The sequence below is a fragment of the Quercus lobata genome, chromosome 8 (genome assembly GCF_001633185.2).
Source record: "Quercus lobata isolate SW786 chromosome 8, ValleyOak3.0 Primary Assembly, whole genome shotgun sequence".
Taxonomy (NCBI): Eukaryota; Viridiplantae; Streptophyta; class Magnoliopsida; order Fagales; family Fagaceae; genus Quercus; species Quercus lobata.
The window spans coordinates 13,324,636-13,342,982 of NC_044911.1; the positions used below are offsets into that span (position 1 = coordinate 13,324,636).

General features: G+C 31.6%; 3 protein-coding genes across 4 annotated transcripts; 2 read left to right on the forward strand and 1 right to left on the reverse strand.

Moving 5' to 3' along the window:
* The first annotated feature begins 10,425 nt into the window (after positions 1–10,425).
* Positions 10,426–11,211, forward strand: LOC115956418 (E3 ubiquitin-protein ligase SGR9, amyloplastic-like). Its single transcript, XM_031074806.1, has one exon. It carries the CDS (start codon positions 10,426–10,428, stop codon positions 11,209–11,211), a length of 786 nt encoding a protein of 261 aa, XP_030930666.1.
* Positions 11,212–12,400: 1,189 nt separating this feature from the next.
* On the reverse strand, positions 12,401–13,230 carry LOC115958063. Its single transcript, XM_031076426.1, has one exon. It carries the CDS (start codon positions 13,138–13,140, stop codon positions 12,454–12,456), a length of 687 nt encoding a protein of 228 aa, XP_030932286.1. The 5' UTR covers positions 13,141–13,230; the 3' UTR covers positions 12,401–12,453.
* A 208-nt stretch (positions 13,231–13,438) lies between these two features.
* Positions 13,439–18,038, forward strand: LOC115958062 (polycomb group protein FIE1-like). Of its 2 annotated transcripts, XM_031076425.1 has the most exons (13): positions 13,439–13,757; positions 14,026–14,091; positions 14,242–14,364; positions 14,702–14,782; positions 14,857–14,949; positions 15,101–15,176; positions 15,883–15,962; positions 16,039–16,110; positions 16,497–16,556; positions 16,728–16,824; positions 17,074–17,137; positions 17,241–17,300; positions 17,411–18,038. In XM_031076425.1, exons 1-13 carry the CDS (start codon positions 13,578–13,580, stop codon positions 17,472–17,474), a joined length of 1,116 nt encoding a protein of 371 aa, XP_030932285.1. In that variant the 5' UTR covers positions 13,439–13,577; the 3' UTR covers positions 17,475–18,038. The 2 variants fall into 2 exon arrangements, 1 of the variants encoding a protein (XP_030932285.1); XR_004084443.1 differs by lacking the exon at positions 17,411–18,038 and having other exon boundaries at positions 16,735–16,824; positions 17,241–17,269.
* The last annotated feature ends 309 nt before the right edge of the window (positions 18,039–18,347 follow it).

Consider the following 18,347-nt stretch of genomic DNA (forward strand, 5'->3'; position numbering starts at 1 on the left):
AATTAAACATGTTCAGTGTCAATTACAATATATATATATATATACATATATATATATATATATATAGTATTTTTAAAAACTTCGCATTGGAGTTACATTAATATTATAAAAGATTCTAATACTAACATAACTCAAAAATTTAAGCAAAATCCAAACCCAATAGAAAATAAAATCTTTTTTTTTTTGGTTATACCAATGATTCAGGGAAAATACCATTGAACAAGCAACAGTTCATACCAAAACAACACAATTGCGTAACTGGTCAAGGATGAACAGCCCAGGCAAAAACAACAATGCCACAACTAAACAAAAGTCCCAGTTACGTCCTATTGGATTGAATTGGAACTTCATCCTCCTGAATTAAATAGAAAGAAAATACATTCAAATTCCAAACCAAGTACGAAAATAAATAAATAGATATATTTGCCTCTTCACATGCACTATACACATATTCATAGGCTTTTCTCATTTTTTTCTTTTCCTTCTCTTTTTTCGAGAAACCTTTTCTTTTCCTTCTTAGTAGACAGTATAATATTCATATTTATGTAACCTAAAGTAGTTTAAGTATAAAATGTATTCTAATTTTATTTAATTTCAACTCTAAATTTCTTAAATTTATTTTCTAACCCTTAATATATCTTATTGTTAAATCATTTTTGAATACATAATAAGGAAATTAAGGCTATTAAGGTAAATTAAGAAATAATTTCATCAATGGTTTTCCTTTTATTTTTAATTTCCTTAAGAACTAAAAAGAATGAATAATAGAGATAAATAGATAGTTCAAATTGAAACAATATCATTAGAACTTTAATGAAAAAAAATTAGAAGTTCATTTGAAGGAGGGCATAAACTTTGGGTCTTTTATGTGATTTCCCTAAATTTTTTTTTTGGTGAAAAGTGTTGCTATCTAGAAATTCGTGGATAATTAAGGAGATGATAACCATTAATATTTGTGTTATCTTAATTTTATAATCTTAATTTCCCATCTAGGATTTTTTGTGAAATTTTTGTAAAAAATTGTTATTAACATAGCATTTCTCTTTATTTAAACATTAAATTAATTTTTTTTATTTAAATCTCAAAGTCTTAATTTTTTATTTTATTTTATTTAAACCTTATTGTATCACAATATTGTTCCCTTGTACATTAAACATTACATGACCAACTAATTTAGAGAAAAAAAAAAGTAAAATGATGAAAAAAATATTTAATTGTAAAGAAATAAAATACAAAAGAAAATGTTACCTTCAAAAGTTTAAAGGTTCAAAATTTTCATTTAATAGTTTACTATTCCCATAAAAATGAGTGATTTTTAAATGGTTTTAGTAATACATAAACCCCACAATTAGATTTATTTTTTCAATTGTTCTCCAAAACTTTATAAACACAAATTATAACGATATGATTCTAAAATATTAATAATAATTTATACCTTTATAAGTTTTAAAAAAATGAAGATAAATTTTTTTTACGCATAATTTTAGACTACAAAAACTTAAAATTTAATATTTGATTGACGACATACTTATTGGACTTTTATCTTTTGAAAAATTTTCAAACATGGAAGATATTAAAAAAAAAAAAATGTAATTGAATGGTAAATTTGTTGTCAAACTTTTTCCTTATATTTATATAATGTGAATGTGTTATATACATGCATAATATTATATCTGTGTGTTTACTGTTGTTCGTGGGTATCAAATCTTAGCTCTATCACTGACTATAGCACAAATCCATTATTGGTACTAAAACATTGACACTTTTACTTAAATTTGGTCATGCTTTCCATATTAAAAACGGTAGAGAAGTGGATCTTGAGCCCAAATAACATTGGGCCTTAGATAAAGATATATGAGCCCAATTCAAATCAGCCCATTCTAAAAAGAAGCCTCACCAAAAGAGCCAAACCTCAGACCACGAACCAAGGTTATGCTGCCTTGGTTGTAAACACCAAGAATCTTATTTGGGACCGTATTTGAGGATGAGATGCTTATCTGAGGAAGCTTTTTGAAGCTTCCTAATAAATATATAGTCACTTTCGCATTAATTAGACTCACCTGCCTGGCATTGTTACATTTATTAATGAATGACATGCCTAAATAGTACAGAAAACCCCAAAAGTCTCTATTCATTATTAAAGTAAGGAAGGAAGAGCCTGATGGGACAGAAAGATGTCCAACTATGTAGGGACAACACATCCTAGAGAAGAAAATATGGCAAATATAAGGGAAGATAAGGGCAGAGGGATGGACACAGAAAAAATCACTAAGAGACTTAGAGTGAGAATTGTAGAGAGAAAAACAGATTCTAAAAGCACCTTCAAGAGCTTGTTACTTGAGAGGGAAATTATATACTTGAATAACATAACCTTTTTACATGGTTTTTACGTAGATGCATGTTCTTGTTCAAATTTCCTACTGTGGATCGTCATTAGTCTATAATACAAATTAGTTGTGTCCTTAACTGGGTTGTTTAACCACTTTTTGACCCGCACAAAAACAAAAAAATAACAACTCATTAAATTAACAAGACGCCTTCTCTCCATCTTCCATTTTATGACATTTATGGTCTGTTTGAGATTCACTTATTGCTGAAACTGAAAACTTTTTGCTGAAAGTATTGTAGATAAAGGTAAAAGTTAGATGAAATAGTACAGTGGAACTCATAAATAGAATTAAAAAGTACAGTGGGGCTATAAATAATAGCAAAACTAAACTGAATAGTAAAATAAGCTGACTTTTTAATTTTGCCATCACACACTTACTCCACTTAATTCCTAAAAAAATTGGTTGCTTAGAAATTTCGTTCTAATGGACAAGAAAGGGTTTTGTTAGCTTTATTACTGTTTTTATATATTTTTTAATTCTTATTGTAGGACAAAATAAATTGAAAGTTCAGGTTTACTCATAAATTTTGATGTGTGAATTTTAGTAAGCTGTGTTTGGGTTATTATATTAGAGTTGCATAGAATGTTTTGATTAAATGTTGATATTTTCATTATGTTCTTTTTACTTTTTGTGATGAACCTCAGTTTTTAATTTAACGAAAATAATACATTGATGAGTTTTGAATTTCACATAATTAGATTTAGTCTAAAGCTTAGAATAGTAAAAATAAATAACAGAGATGGGCTTGAATTGAAAAAGTTTCATTGAGACTTTGTAGGGAATTAACCCGAAATTCCCAACTTATGGAAACAAAAATAGAGAAAACACACGGTAAAGAAAAAAAATAATCACACGTACAAGACAATATTTACGTGGTTCGGCAATTTGCCTACATCCATAGAGTTGCAGGAATTTCACTATTATCAGGAAAAAAATAAAAGTACGGCAGTACAGTTTTTTTCTCTCTCAAAAACTACAACAACAAACCCTAATCACCAAAATTGCGTTTTTTTACATCCTGCGCACAGGATTCAACAATAGGCTACAAAACGGGCCAAAAAATCTCCTATTAAAAACCACGCAACATTATTCGGGTCGGGTTAGGTCGTCAACCAGATCAAACACAACTAGGTTCCACCAACCAGATCAAACACAACTAGGTTCCACAAAAGCCCAACAGACTTAATTTATATATTACTAAAAACTGAAGTGTAACATTTAATGTTGCTATACTCAGGTTGAGCCACATCAGCAGCCATGTCATTACCATTTTTTTTCTTGAATTTTTCATATAATTTAAAAATAGTTTTTCTAAATTTAAAAATCCTAATAAAAAGAAAATAATTCCCAACCCTATCTCTTTCACGGTTACAATTTCAGACGGTAATCTTTTGTGTTCCACGGTTACAATTTCAAACAACAACCCTTTGTATTCTACGGTTACAATCTCAAACTGCAATCCCTCAGGTTCCTAACACTAAACTTTGGCTTTCTAACTGCTTCATCTCTTCATCTTCTCACACTATATCAATATTGAAAATCTATATCTATCTATATATTTATAATATAAAACACCACTCCTTATTGTTTGCAGTTCAATATTGTTGCTCAAATCCAATATCACTTTTCTTTTAATGCATGCATAAGTTTAGTTTCCATATATAATATATTTTAGACTGTGTTTGGCAGGGAATGATGAAAAATTAGCTGTTTGCAAGGGTTGTGGAGCTAATGTTTGCATCAATTACAAGACGGAGGATTTTGTTAAAAGGGTGAAGGAAGAAACTGGGGGAAAAGGTATTTCTCTAATATTAAAACCTCACTTTTCTTCAACTATGGATTAGTGAAACTAAATAATATGATTATTATTTTGTTAAGTGGACATTTTCATAGGGAGGTCTTTGTTATTGTTTGTTATTGTCAAGGAAGTTAATAAGTTATTTCCTTTTTCAAGGCATATAAGCTGCACTTTTGGGAGTATCTAGGATACCATGGAAAAGAAAGAACACTACTAAGGGCCTAAAAACAACTTTTGGTTGCTCCTTGGGGCCATGTTTAACTTTGCCTTGAGATGAAAAATGAGACTACATCATACAAAAATACAATCCCTCTGCAGAATGTACAACAATATAGAGATACGACTGTATACAATAATGAAGATTTCCATCCATGAGAATTGGAAGCATACAAGCATAAACAAATTATTTTCATATTTATTTGTATGTGGGTTTTTGTTGTTATATTATTGCAATTTTAACGTGGAAATTGTTATATGAACCTATGAAATAACCGTCAAGTTTCCATTAACCTTGATTTATTTGTTCATATATACTCTAGAGATAACATATATAATATTATATCATGTTAATATGAAATTAATTGACATTTTTTGATTTATTAGTACTTAATAAAGAAAAAAAAATATGTATAATATATTAAAATAAAATTGCCAAACTTTCTCGTGTATAGCATGGGTTAGCGACTAGTCTATTTATTACTAAAAGCTAAAGCGTAGCGTTTAATGCTGCTGCTCTCACGTTGCGTCACATCAGATGCCATGTCATTTTTTTTTCTTTTTTAAAATATAATTTGTCCTACAATTTTAAAATGGTTTTTACAATTTTCAGCCCTATAAATGCAGCTTACTACTTATTTATTTACTTCTACTATCACCCTATAATAAATCCAGCCTATTACTTATTTATTTACTTCCACTATCTCCCTATAATAAATTTGTATAATTAATCCAGCCCACCTCTTAAGGTTTCTTATAATTGTTTTTAACATTTATTTTTTTTAATATTTACACTTCTCCAACCTTTCTTTTTCCTTTACTATTTCATCTCCCCACTACTTCTTCAATCTTTCTCCCTCCTTTACCTTTTTATCTCCCCACTACCCTTTACATTAATATTATTCCTGCTCTTTCCCTTCATCTTCCTTTATTTTTGTCTCTTCTTATTTACACCCTCTTACTATAAATTTGTCACTATCTCTTCTATTCTATGCATAGTTTTCCCTCAAAAAAAAAAAAAAAAAGGTTCCCTCTCTCTCTCTCTCTCTCTAAATTTTTTTGTGGATTTTTTTTATTTTTCTTGCATCTCTACTTTAGGTTGATAATTTTTTATATTATTTAAAACTCTATTTTGGGTTAATGCGATTTAATTTTTTTTTTAAATTGTTGTTGTTGTTGTTTTTTTTTTATTTTTTTTATTTTTTATTTTATTCTCTTTGATTGTTAAATGTTATCCTATTGCGTTCTAAATAATTAAATATAGCATATAAAAATATAATATTATTCTATTACATAGCATGATTTAGATAATTTGGTATTTATTCTGTTACATAGCATGATTTTTTATAATGCTCAATTTAGATGTTAAACTATGAGACTTTACTAATTTTTGTTTATTTTCTAATCTTTTGTGGTGGACAAAGTACTCTTAATAGTTGTATTAGAAGTACTCTATAATGCCATTTATTTAAAGAAAAGCAAATGTTAGTCAAACGAAAATAATCGAATAAGTGACAAAATTTAACTTTTGCAATTTTATTATTATTATTATTATTATTATTTTATAACAATGCATGTATAGAAGTTTAATTCTTAGATTTTGCTAATAATTGTTTATTTGATAATATGTTTTGGGCGGCCGACATTATAATTTCTACAAAAAAAAAAAAGCCTTAATAGATTATCAAAAACAAAATTTTATCATAATATTGGTTCAATTAATCATTGTTAAGTTTTATTTATTTATTTTTAGTTTACGTTTTTTTGGTGTTTTGGATTGTTCCTATATTACATTTATGATTGTTTCTAGGATAAATAAAAATATAATTACGAAATATATTACTCATTATTAGATTAGTTTAAATTGTAAATTTTTTTTTAATAAAACCACCATAAAAATAATAAATATGCGCAACGCGCGGGTTCGCGGCTAGTATAATATAAAGCTTGTGACCATTTCTAAAATAGAAAAGCTTGAGTTCCAATTTGAACAAGCTATGAACATTGAACTTTTTATGTATCTTTCTAAAAAAACAAAAAAGAACTTTTTATGTACATTTTCTTAACCTTAAAATTTTTTTATGCGTTTGGAAATTCGTGATCAATTAAGGAGATAATAACCTTGAAATAAAAAAAATTAAAAACAAGTTAATAAAAAAGAAGAAGATAGAGAGATGATATCATTAAATATTTGATGCATCTGGATGTATCACATTATCAGGATTCACAACTCTCTTTTTCTTTCAACTAATCTTCCTGGAATTACTCCCTCTTTCTTTCTTATCAATAATTTATACTTCTCTTTACTAAATTAAAAGTTGTTTAATATAAAAAAAAATAATAATAATATTTAAAAGTTGTCTTTATTCCTTGCATGTTTACTTCTAATATTGTCAATATTCAAAGCCTAAACCTCACACCCGCTTTCCCACCGTGTTTATGCTACACACTAACCCCTCAACATGCCACTTCAATTTGTCGAATGAATCATATTATTGGCCAACAATACTAACTCTTTTGGGTATTCTATTGTGGCTCAATTGGAGTCCCTCTATCTTGAACAAATTGATCAATTTATCGATGATGACAAGTCTCTACGAAAAATTTGTTTCATTTCGGGCTCAATTTAAAGGACCAATAATAAGGAAAAAGCTTAATGGAAATATATGTAGTTGTACAATCCTTATAGGATCTTACATCATTTGATCTTGGATTGTGATCTTAACAACCATGGCTACTAGTACAAAAAACTATTACAATGAACAATATCTTATTTCTAATTGAAGATATTAGAAATTATCAATTTTTATAAAATGGGGGTTTTGGTTTCCTCTAATGTCTCAAAAAAATTATAACTATATTATCAACTACTTTACCCACAATACTTTACCCTTAATGTTTTTCCCGTATTTCATTTGGCCCATTCTATGAATGTCATCTTGTACTTTAAACATTCAAACGTACTTTACAAAATAGTTAACAACCCTAATTAAAATAAACTCTAATTCAATTAATATTCTAATTCTAAACTTGCTTAAAATTTTGAATAAACTCACAATTATATGGGGTTACAGTCATGAGTTGAAAATTTTCAGAGGGCAATCCCCATAAAGTTCTTTTATAGTCCCTAGTGATACAAATATCATGAGTTGAAGGTGTTGTTTCATCATTATTTCATATTCCTCATATAGTTAGCAAGTTAAACAAGAATAAGCTATATTACAATGATAGACATGCATTATAGAAACAACAACAACAATCAACTGTTCTAAAAATATATATAGAACAAAATGAGTATAAACAAATTATTTTTTTCTTTTTTCTTTTTTCTTTTTAACTTTTCCAATCGAATTAAGAGTTGGATGATTTAAAATGTTATATATAAACATAGTATTTGAAAGACTTGTTAGAGTTGAGACGTCTTTTATTATTAAAATGGTGTAATCATCAGTAATCAATTTGAGTCAATTAACTAATAATGTACTCAACATCACCATATAAAAAGTAAAGTAATCAACACAACATATGGTGATGAAGTAGAAAATTAATGGACACATCCAAAGGAAAAACCACTACAGGGAATCCCTAGCCCTAAGAAAGAATTTACTAATAGAATTGAAGCTTTACAATCCGAGACATACCCATGACTCTAAACTCTACTCAATAGATAACTTATTAACTTAATCCCACAATCAGCTCTAAGCCGCCTAGACTCTTCTATTTTGAAATCCTTCCATGAACCACATTCGTAACTCCAAGGAACACCTTGAAGGTTTTGAATGCTATAATGCCACAATGGGTTGATTTATTTTGTGATTTCGAGCTTTGATCACAAGTATGAGAACATACACCGATAAAAATAAACTCTTTTGTACTCACATGTTAACCAAGATGGAGGCTTGGATTTTATCTCTAAATAGTTTGAGTTTTTTTGCCTCTCTTGGCCTCCCAAATGTCATGTTTATGTGGTTTTATAAAGTAGACTTATGAAGAGTTTAAAAATAGATGACCAAAAATTGATATGATACATTTTGGTTAAAAAAAGGTCCCTGATTCTTGATCGAATAAGAGTGAGTCAAAATTTAGTGTTTCTCATGTTCAACATTTCTATATCAACTTCAATTGGTCATAACTCCCTTGTCTCAAATCTAAATTGACTCATATTTGTGTCAATTTTGAAGCTCCAGATATCTTCTTTCAAATGAAATAAGTTTCACTCATAAATTTATTTTAGTGCAAAATATATGGGTAAAAGAACTCAACTACTCATTTTGAGCATATCAAAACTTTTCCATTTTTGAGTAATTTCTAACCCAAACTTAACCCACTTTTATTATGAATAAATTACATCAATAAACTTATTAAAATTATATAAGCAAATGTGAGAGAATGAGCCAACATTAAAAGCCTAACAATATTTTCATTTTTAAAACTAATTCTATTTGATTAATTAAATCAAAGTTAATGAATCATCCAGAATATAAATAAAGAAATAAATAAAAGAAAACTCAATTTCAAGGCATCAATCAGATGCAAAACCAATAAGCTCAAATTGAGTAAAAGCCATCAACAATCATGACATTTACTTTTACATCACATTATAGAAATTCTCAAAATAAGTTAATTTGTTGTGTCTAGGCAAGTTTAAACGAACAGAAATCCAAAATTTGGTTTTCTTTCCTAATGTGAACTTTTCTAGTCCATAGCTACTACGTGCACTTGAGCGAAACTAAGCTTTAGGCTCCGTTTGGATTGAATTTATTATTGCTGAAAACTGAAAACACTGTAGCAAAATAATTTTTAAATGTGTAAAAAGTACTGTGGGATCTATTTTTAATATTTTTAAATGCGTGAACAGTATTACTATAGTACATAAACAGTGCTGCTACAGTATATGAACAATGATTTTTGTCTCTGCACAGTAAATTCACTGTTCATGCGCCCAAAAAAAAAAAAAAAAAAGGAAGGAAACGTGAAATGAAATCGTAAACATAGGTTTCAGTCATATCCAAACACATACTAAATCTTTTTTTTTTTTTGAGGATCCGCTTTAGACTAAATCTAATTATGTGAAATTCATCAACGTATCAGTTTTGTTAAATTCAAAACTAAGGTTCATCATAAAAAAATAAAAGTACGCTATGAAAATCATCAACACTTAATCAAAACATCCAATGCAACTCTAATATGATAACCTAAACGCAACCTACTAAAATTCATATGCCAAAATTTATGATTAAACTTGAATTTTCAATTTATTTTCTTCTACAACAGGAATGAATATATATATTCTTGGGTTTAAAAAAAACCATCTAGCTAGATCGGAAAAATCTTGTACTGTTATTGGATATGCATCACAATGGAACACTTTCATGGAATGAGCTGTTATTTTTAGTTTTAAAATGGAAAGTATGAACAATTTTAAGTAGAATTATCAATGTTTCAATACCAGTAATGAGTTCGTATTGTGGTTAGTGATAGAACCAAAATTTGATACTTACGAAAAATAATAAACACATATTATGTATATACACAATCACATTACATAAATATAATATTTAAGACCAATTTGAAATTTTGAACACAAAAATGTGACTAATAAATATGAATCGGTATTTTAATATTAAAAAGCCCAGAAAAGAAAAATGAAATTTATCATATTGTAAGATAATTACCGTTTGGAAAGTTTAAGGGTGGAAAAATAAAATTTTAATTTGATAATTTTGAAGACCAAAATAATATATTTAAAAAAAAAATAATGATATAAAAATATGGTAAGAGAATAATTGCACCGTACACTCCAAATCCGAGAAGAATTCGGACTTTCGAATACCGAGTGAGTTTCGGAACATAACTTTAATTTCCTTTCTTTCTAGTCCGCGCCGACCTCGGTAATTTACCGATGGAGGCGTTGGATTTACCCTATAAATACAACAATGGACATCGTTGGATACATCACTTTCTTTCACAATTCTCTGTTTCTTTCTTTGGGTTGTCTTTTGTTTCTTGCTTTATTCCCTAATGGCTACTTCTAATATTACTAGCCTAAACCTCGTCGGCAACAAACTGTACTGCAACCACCACCACCCTCTTGTCCCTCCAATGGCCACTCTCCAAGTTTTATATTCCGAGCGGTACCAGAAATTACGTTCTGACTCCTTAGTTCCACTTGAAGATCATGTGACTACTTTTCCCACCCCCGTCTTGTTGTTGCAGATTCCACACCAATTCCTCTTACACCCACCTTCTCACCATGCTTACCTTGCTGCTGCACTCTCATCCCTCAACCTGCCTCCTCAGTTTGTCCCAATAATCATATCCTTGGCACTCAACTTGGCTACCAATGCCAACTCTTTAGAGTTTTATTCAATTGTTGCTGGATTAGAGTATCTTCGCATTGAACAAATTGATCAAACAAACGACTTTGATGAGATTCTTCGTGCTCAATTCAGGGGCATGGTGGATGCTGGGATGACACCGAGTGACGATATTGATTATTTAGTTACCAATTTTATGAACTTGTTGGATGGTTTCGGTTGGGAGTCGGCACCACTAACTGAGGAGGGTGCATCAACAAGCGCAATTGACAAGTTGGTCAAAAAGGGTAGCTTTGTTGCGAGCAGTAGTCAAGAAGGGCAAGGATTTGATGTGGGTTTTACTTGCAGTGTATGTTTGGAGGAACCACAAGCAGGGGATAAGCTCATACGCATGAACTGCTCTCATATATATCACCTATCTTGTCTACTTCCATGGCTCCAGAAGCGTAACACCTGTCCTAATTGCCGTTGTAAACTCGATGAACAATGATCATCTTGCAATTTTTTTTCCTTTTTAGTGTTAGAAATTGCTTTTAGTTGTATTTGGATTCTTTGGAATTAATGTAAAGTTTTTTGTTTGGGTCTTTTTATTTATTTATTTTATTTAAAGGAGGATTTGAAATTAAGAATTTTTAGATCTATTATTTGGATGCACTCATTGATATCATATAAATTTTTATTTAGACACATTACTGCTTTCATCTTTAACGCTATACAGACAGGAACGCTTGAGGTTTATCAGTATTTGAGATATGCCAATAAAAAAGGAGTTGTGTCATTCAACTGTTAAATAATAAACTACCATTAAAATAATCTGTTACTAAATTGCAATTGTATCTTTTAATTTTATAATTGTACCTTCTCCGTGATGGAAACCAAAATTGTAACATTCATTCATTTCTATCCCTATGTGAACAGTAACATGAGAGGAACCAATATAGTTGATGGACTTTATAGATATTTGTTACTAATTAAGATATGGTTAGGTGGTTTCATGAGATTTGTCAAGAAAAGTGCCTCTTACATGGACAAACAGGTTTACCAATTACCATCTTAAATTAAGGAAGGATGCTACACAGAAATAAGTTCCTCGTGACATAATGTTTGCTTGAATATACAGAAATAAGTTGAAAATCAATTTACTATTTTAGTGATCATCACCTTTTCCATGTCTTATAAACTCCCATAGGAAGGCTTATGGTGGTAGTACATTGTCAATTTGTCATTATATCACTCAAAAAGGTTTTTTTTTTTTTGAGAAAGATATCACTTAAAAAGATGGAAGTATATATGGAAGTCCTTTTACTTTCAAATATTTTCTGCTGGGATAGATTTCTCTATGTGGTGTTGATATTTCAACTTTTTGTATAACCAATCCTACTTCATTCTCAGCAGGCAGAACAAAATTAAAAATATAAACTTCAAAACAATTTGATAACTTTCCTTTATGAATAATTTAAGTTCATAATAAGCATAAGTGGATTGATGTTGCTAATGCAGCTTGTATGCTAAGCGTGATTTTTGAGTTTTTGGCTTAAAGCAAATCAATTGAGTCTAATTTAGAATTCACAAGAACTCAGTTCTTATTTAAATCTATATCTCCCAATGAAGAAGTCCATATGAATGTGGCTTGTGGTCCTTTATATGATACTCTAGAGTGAACAGATAATCTATATATATATAGTAAAAAAAGAAATAAATCAATTATTCAAATATTCAACATATGAGCTTTTCAAAAGGAGAGAGCTACAAGTATAGCTTGTCTGCAGCGTGCCTTGGCCTGCTCTAGCCTTTCACCCAATGTCTCTTCCTTCACTGCAGCCTTTACCATAGCCAAATCCATCTCCATTAGTCTCAACACTCTAAACAACTCAGTCATCATCCTCTCCTCCACTTCTCCTTTATCACTCAACACTTGTGCTTCCTCTCTAGCTCTTTCAGCCACAATTTCTCCAGCCTTTGCTAGCAGCTCCGTGGAGCCAAATTCTTTCCCCATTAGTTCCTCCAACTTCTCTAGAAAGTCAGCTATGACATACCCTTTTGGCTTATCCAATTTGATCTCTTTGCTTCTCTTCCAACCAATCTCAAAGTTTGGTGGCTCAGGTTGTACTAGCCCAGTTCTAGACTCCCTGTCATGGATTATCTCAGACTTTCTTCGCCTTTCAATAGGGAAAGTCTCTGCTTTGTTGCTGGTATCAGAAGTTGGAGTTGGGAATGGGAAGTCAGGCTCAGGCAGAGGGGTAGATTTAGACTCAGAAGTGCATTTGATGAAGAAGTGCTTTCTGTGTGGGATATTATAGATGAGTACTGACTGTGATGAGTTTGTGGAGGCTTGGGGGTTTAGGCTTGGGACAAGGTGGTTTGAATGAAAAGGGTTTGGAATTGGACGAGATAGGAAGTGTAGGACTGTGGAAGCCATGCTTCATGCCACTGATGCCAGTGTGGAAGCAAATGGAACTAGAGTTAAGAAACCAGATAAGGCAATTTGGCTTCACATATTAAAAAAAGGTTTTAAACATTAAACTCAACAAGAGAGTTATCAGTAATTCAGTGTTAAGGACAAAGGTCAATTGTAATCACCCAAACTCCTGATTACAGGAATGATGAGACAAAATTTAGTGGGTTGGTTTTCACTTTTCAGAACTATCATAGATTGGGTTGGGTTAAGTTGAAAAAAACCCAAATCTAACACAGCCCGGCCCATAGCCCAAAATAATGTTGAATGTATAGCTATAGAAAATGTAATTTTGGGGTTTTGACATTTATTACTCTACATTCCTTAAATTCTCACTACACTGACTAACACCGTGTGATTTTGTTGAAGAAATTCGGTTAATTAGGAGAGGTGAGCGAGTTATGTCAGGAAAGTTCACCTTTGGGAGCGAGCCAGTGATTGGGTTGCTGACCCCATCAAAGAAACGAGACTACAGAGTCACCAACAGACTCCAAGAAGGCAAGCGCCCCTTATACGCTGTCGTTTTCAACTTCATCGACTCTCGCTACTTCAACGTCTTCGCCACTGTTGGAGGCAATCGGGTCCGTCTGTCCCTTTTTCACTTCTGGGTTTTTGTTATATTGACTTTTTGTGCAACTTGTAATTGTAGTTTCTTTTTGTTCTTAGTATTAGTGTGCATAGTTTATGTGCTCTTTAAAATGTCAGAGCTTTGGTAAAGTTACAATTTTGACCAAAATGGTAGAGACCCATTTGTTATGAAGGACTTAGTTTTTGGTGGAATCTATAAAAGTTACCAAGTTTATTTATTTTGGTGTAATTCTAGTTGTAATTGCTGATGTTTCTCCACAGGTGACTGTATACCAATGCCTTGAAGGGGGAGTCATTGCTGTCTTGCAGTCTTATGTTGATGAAGATGTATGTGAAGACATTTACCCATTGATGAAGACATAGTTTTTTTTTTTTTTTTTTTTTTATGGCTGTGTTTGATTCTTCATTTTTAATGAATGATTGTTCATATTCATATGTAAAAAAACCAATATGAATTTAATGTGTTTTGTAGATCAGAAGGATGAGTCCTTCTACACTGTGACCTGGGCATGCCATGTTGATGGAACGCCTTTTGTAGTGGCAGGAGGACTCAATGGCATACTCCGTGTCATTGATGCTGGCAGCGAGAAAATACACAAGGTTTCTTGTTTACCCAGTTTGATATTTTTTGTTTTGTTTTGGGTAGTAGTTGTAGAACAAAAGTATTGTTAGAAATAGTTGTCGCTGTTACAGTCTGTTGCCAAGAGATGACTTAAGTTGGCTTTTTTATTGTCATACCCTATCTAGGGTGCGCACATCTGCCTCTCACATTACCTTTTTTCATATAAAAATAAAATATATACCTAGTTTTAAATTTGGTGGAAACTCATTAAATACTATTTTATTATACCCTATAGATGGTATAAATGTGTAATGCTGATACATTCTATTTATAAATATTTCTTGTTTTTCCCTGTGACATGCTTGTGTTCCACAGAGTTTTGTTGGCCATGGGGATTCTATAAATGAAATCAGGACTCAGCCACTGAAACCATCACTGGTGGTATCCGCAAGCAAAGTATGCACCATAAAATTCGCTTTTTTTTTTTTTTTTTTGTTTTATAAATATCACTAATATTCAAGAGTGACCAGGATGAATCAGTTCGTCTATGGAATGTCCATACTGGAATATGCATTTTGATATTTGCTGGAGCTGGGGGTCATCGTAATGAAGTCTTGAGTGTGGTGAGTGAAGAGTGAAGAGCGACTGGCCTTCACCCTAAGAAGTTGTTATAGGGAGAAAACCCTTGAGTTATTTAATCACTATTCGATTTATAGCTTATGTTGCAAGATAAGGACTTCAAAGGATTATACAACACTATTTTTGGCTATGCAGGACTTCCATCCTTCAGACATGTATCGCATTGCAAGTTGTGGCATGGACAATACAGTAAAGATATGGTCAATGAAAGGTAGGGCATTACTGTTGTTTTTCTTGCAATTTATTTTAAAAGAAATATTTCTCGAACAAAATTGGAAAATTGGACTGCTTAGATGATTGTTTTGGGCACAGTTTGACGCTACAATGGATGGGTTGAAACAAAAAACAATATATGTATCACAGATAAAGGATGTTAAAAATTATAAACAATGATCACTAATTATCTTAACACTAATCATATCGAGTTGACAATCTATATAAGACATATCTTTTGGTGAGCCATTAGTGCTGCTCTGTGATGTAATGGGGGCAATAATTATATCCTTAATGAAATGGGTTAAGTGTCCTGTATGTTGTTTGAAAGTGTTAAAATTCATGGGTTATTCCAAAATTGTTGGATTCTAGGAAAATGAATACAAAATTTTGGACAAAACTTGTTAAGAAGACAATCAGTATAGAACACTTATCATTGCACTAAAATTTCTCTGCCGGTTGTCTATGGATTTTATGCCTGAAGAGTTTATTGGAGCATTTTTCTTTCTTCGTATTATTCAATCTGTTCAAATGTTCCAAGTCAAATGGTTGGAATTTTTTAAATGGTGTGTTTTTAGGTTCTCATTTGTGAGTTGGCCTGCTTGATTGAATGTGCAGGCAGGTCAGCTAGTTATAATTAATCTTAGCAAGTTAACATCATTATAACTTCTAAAATCTTTTGTCTTATTATAACCCTGCTTCAGAATTCTGGACATACGTAGAGAAATCATTCACATGGACAGATCTCCCTTCTAAGTTCCCCACAAAATATGTTCAGTTTCCTGTGAGTAGCAGCCACCTTTTGTGTTACAGATGAGTATTTGAGCTCATTTTATCTTAGTCCACCTTACTCTTTTCAGGTGTTCATAGCTTCAATTCATTCAAACTACGTTGACTGTAATAGGTGGCTTGGCGATTTTATTCTTTCGAAGGTAAATTATTGCTTGATCCACTGATTTTGTGTTTGCTATTTGCTTCTTGAGATACCATTTGCTCAAGGTTTTAAACTGTGTTTCATTTTTGTTGTATTATATTGACCTCTATTATCTGAAGTTGCGCTTGGAACAACTTCAAGAAATATTAAGTTTTGATGGCTGTTGGAATGACTTAACAATACGTGTATTCAAATGAAAAGATAAGTCTAGAAAAAGTAGCATGTCAAATTCTTAATCTGCTGTCAGTTAGCTTAACTGGAAATTGTCCAGCAAATATACCAGTAGAAAGTACTAGAAATCATAATCAATTGGAGTTGCTTCTATATGCCTTCTTGCAGATGTCATCTGTGTTCATACTAATGTCCTTGTTCTGCCATTTCCAGAGCGTTGACAATGAAATTGTTTTATGGGAACCTAAATTGAAGGACCAGTCTCCTGGGGAGGTTAGAATTCCTCATCATTCCTGCACGCTGCACTTATGAATTGTCTTTCCTGAATATCTATAGTCTACATTGGTTTATTTCATGCATTTTTTTGTTGACATTACTTGAATATGTGAAATCCCAGTTCAGCTTTTTGCTGCAATAGGAAGTTGTTAACTGTTTTCTGTTTAGGGTTCAGTTGACATCCTTCAGAAATACCCTGTTCCAGACTGCGATATTTGGTTCATCAAGTTTTCCTGTGATTTTCATTATAATGCAGCTGCAATAGGTAATGCAATGCTAAGTGGATCGTTATTGTTATTATTTTTTTAAAGTATATCTATATAAACACATATAGACACAATGCTAAGTGGGTCCTTTAAGTATATCTATATAAACACATATAGACAAATGAGATTTATCGACCAAGATATTGCTGATACAATTCCTTGTAATTGCATCCACTTCAAGCAATATGTCTTCAAGCTTTTACATTACAATATGTGGAGTTCTTATCCAATATGATCTTATCTACCAGGGAATAGAGAAGGAAAGATTTTTGTTTGGGAATTGCAATCCAGCCCCCCTGTTCTTATTGCAAGGTTGGTTGGTTGGTTTTGCTTGTCTTGGTTGAAGTTTGTGTTAAAGAAAGTTGCAACTTCTGTACTATATGAATGAGGTTTTCTTACTCTTTAACCTCTTCAGGCTGACACATGCTCAATCAAAATCTCCAATTAGACAAACTGCCATGTCATTCGAAGGAAGGTGAAGCCCACATATATTAGTTATAGCCTTTGATTATGTCACTATTATTTATGATCTTGACAACTATAGTGACTGTCAAAACATGCAATCTCCCTTTCTTGATGTTGCAGCACAATTCTCAGCTGCTGTGAGGACGGGACTATTTGGCGCTGGGATGCTGTGGCAATGTCTTGAGCCTATCTAGGTGGCTTTATTGGCTCGGTTACAAGATGCATCTTTTGGCTGCCCAGTTTGGGTTGGGTATGGTTTATTATTGTAGTACATTTTATGGGGGTTCAGAGGAACCAAAATTAACTTGAATAGAGTAACTCAGACTAGAAACTAGTAACCTTTATTTCTGCCGAGTTGTCAAACCAACCAACCCACCCCCCCTTTCGGGTGTGAAACAGAGTCACTGCCATCAGTAATGGAAGGGGCAATGTAGGATATACTTGGGAGTTTTTTTTTTTTTTTTTTTTTTTTTATCGGTAATAAGAGTTTTAAAAAGAAAAGCTTGCTCATTTAGTGCTGTTGTTCCTGTGTAATACCTTGTTTTGATTATTGGATACTCGGAGACAAAAAGAAAAAGAAAAAGAAAAATTAAAAAAGAATTGCCATATTGCTGGTGGTCATAAGTGAAAATATTGGCTGGCTCATTAGACACTGAATTTTGCACATCCAATTGGAATGATAAATCTAACCCCAAAAATAAGCTCCACATTTGGTTTTTTCTCCAATCCATCGACACCCTCACTTGGAGTCTCAACCGTTTGTCTGTTTTGTTTTGTTTTTTTCTTTAAACGAAAAAACCTAACAGCGATCATCTTTTTGCGCCTGCCCCGTTCTAATTTCCAAGGACAAGGTTCTTGCTGGCTGTTCATAGGCAGGTGATTAAATCATTAATGGCAATACTTTCTCCAGTTTTTAAGTTCAATTAGTTCAGACTAGGAAATTAACCTTGTTTTAAATTGTTTCTAAAAAAAGGGCAACAAATTAAACGTCTTGTACTGTTAAAATGATAATGACAAGTTAGAACATTTTTGCATCAATGTTGATGACTAGCATTAA

What these genes read in the sequence shown, in the direction of transcription:
- LOC115958063 (XM_031076426.1), bottom strand. Translation starts at nt 13,140, where the DNA reads ATGGCTTCCACAGTCCTACACTTCCTATCTCGTCCAATTCCAAACCCT.
- LOC115958062 (XM_031076425.1), top strand. Translation starts at nt 13,578, where the DNA reads ATGTCAGGAAAGTTCACCTTTGGGAGCGAGCCAGTGATTGGGTTGCTG. An exon ending in CAAAATATGTTCAGTTTCCT is followed by an intron (nt 15,963 to 16,038) that starts GTGAGTAGCAGC and finishes TACTCTTTTCAG; the next exon opens with GTGTTCATAGCTTCAATTCA. An exon ending in CCCCCTGTTCTTATTGCAAG is followed by an intron (nt 17,138 to 17,240) that starts GTTGGTTGGTTG and finishes TAACCTCTTCAG; the next exon opens with GCTGACACATGCTCAATCAA.
- LOC115956418 (XM_031074806.1), top strand. Translation starts at nt 10,426, where the DNA reads ATGGCTACTTCTAATATTACTAGCCTAAACCTCGTCGGCAACAAACTG.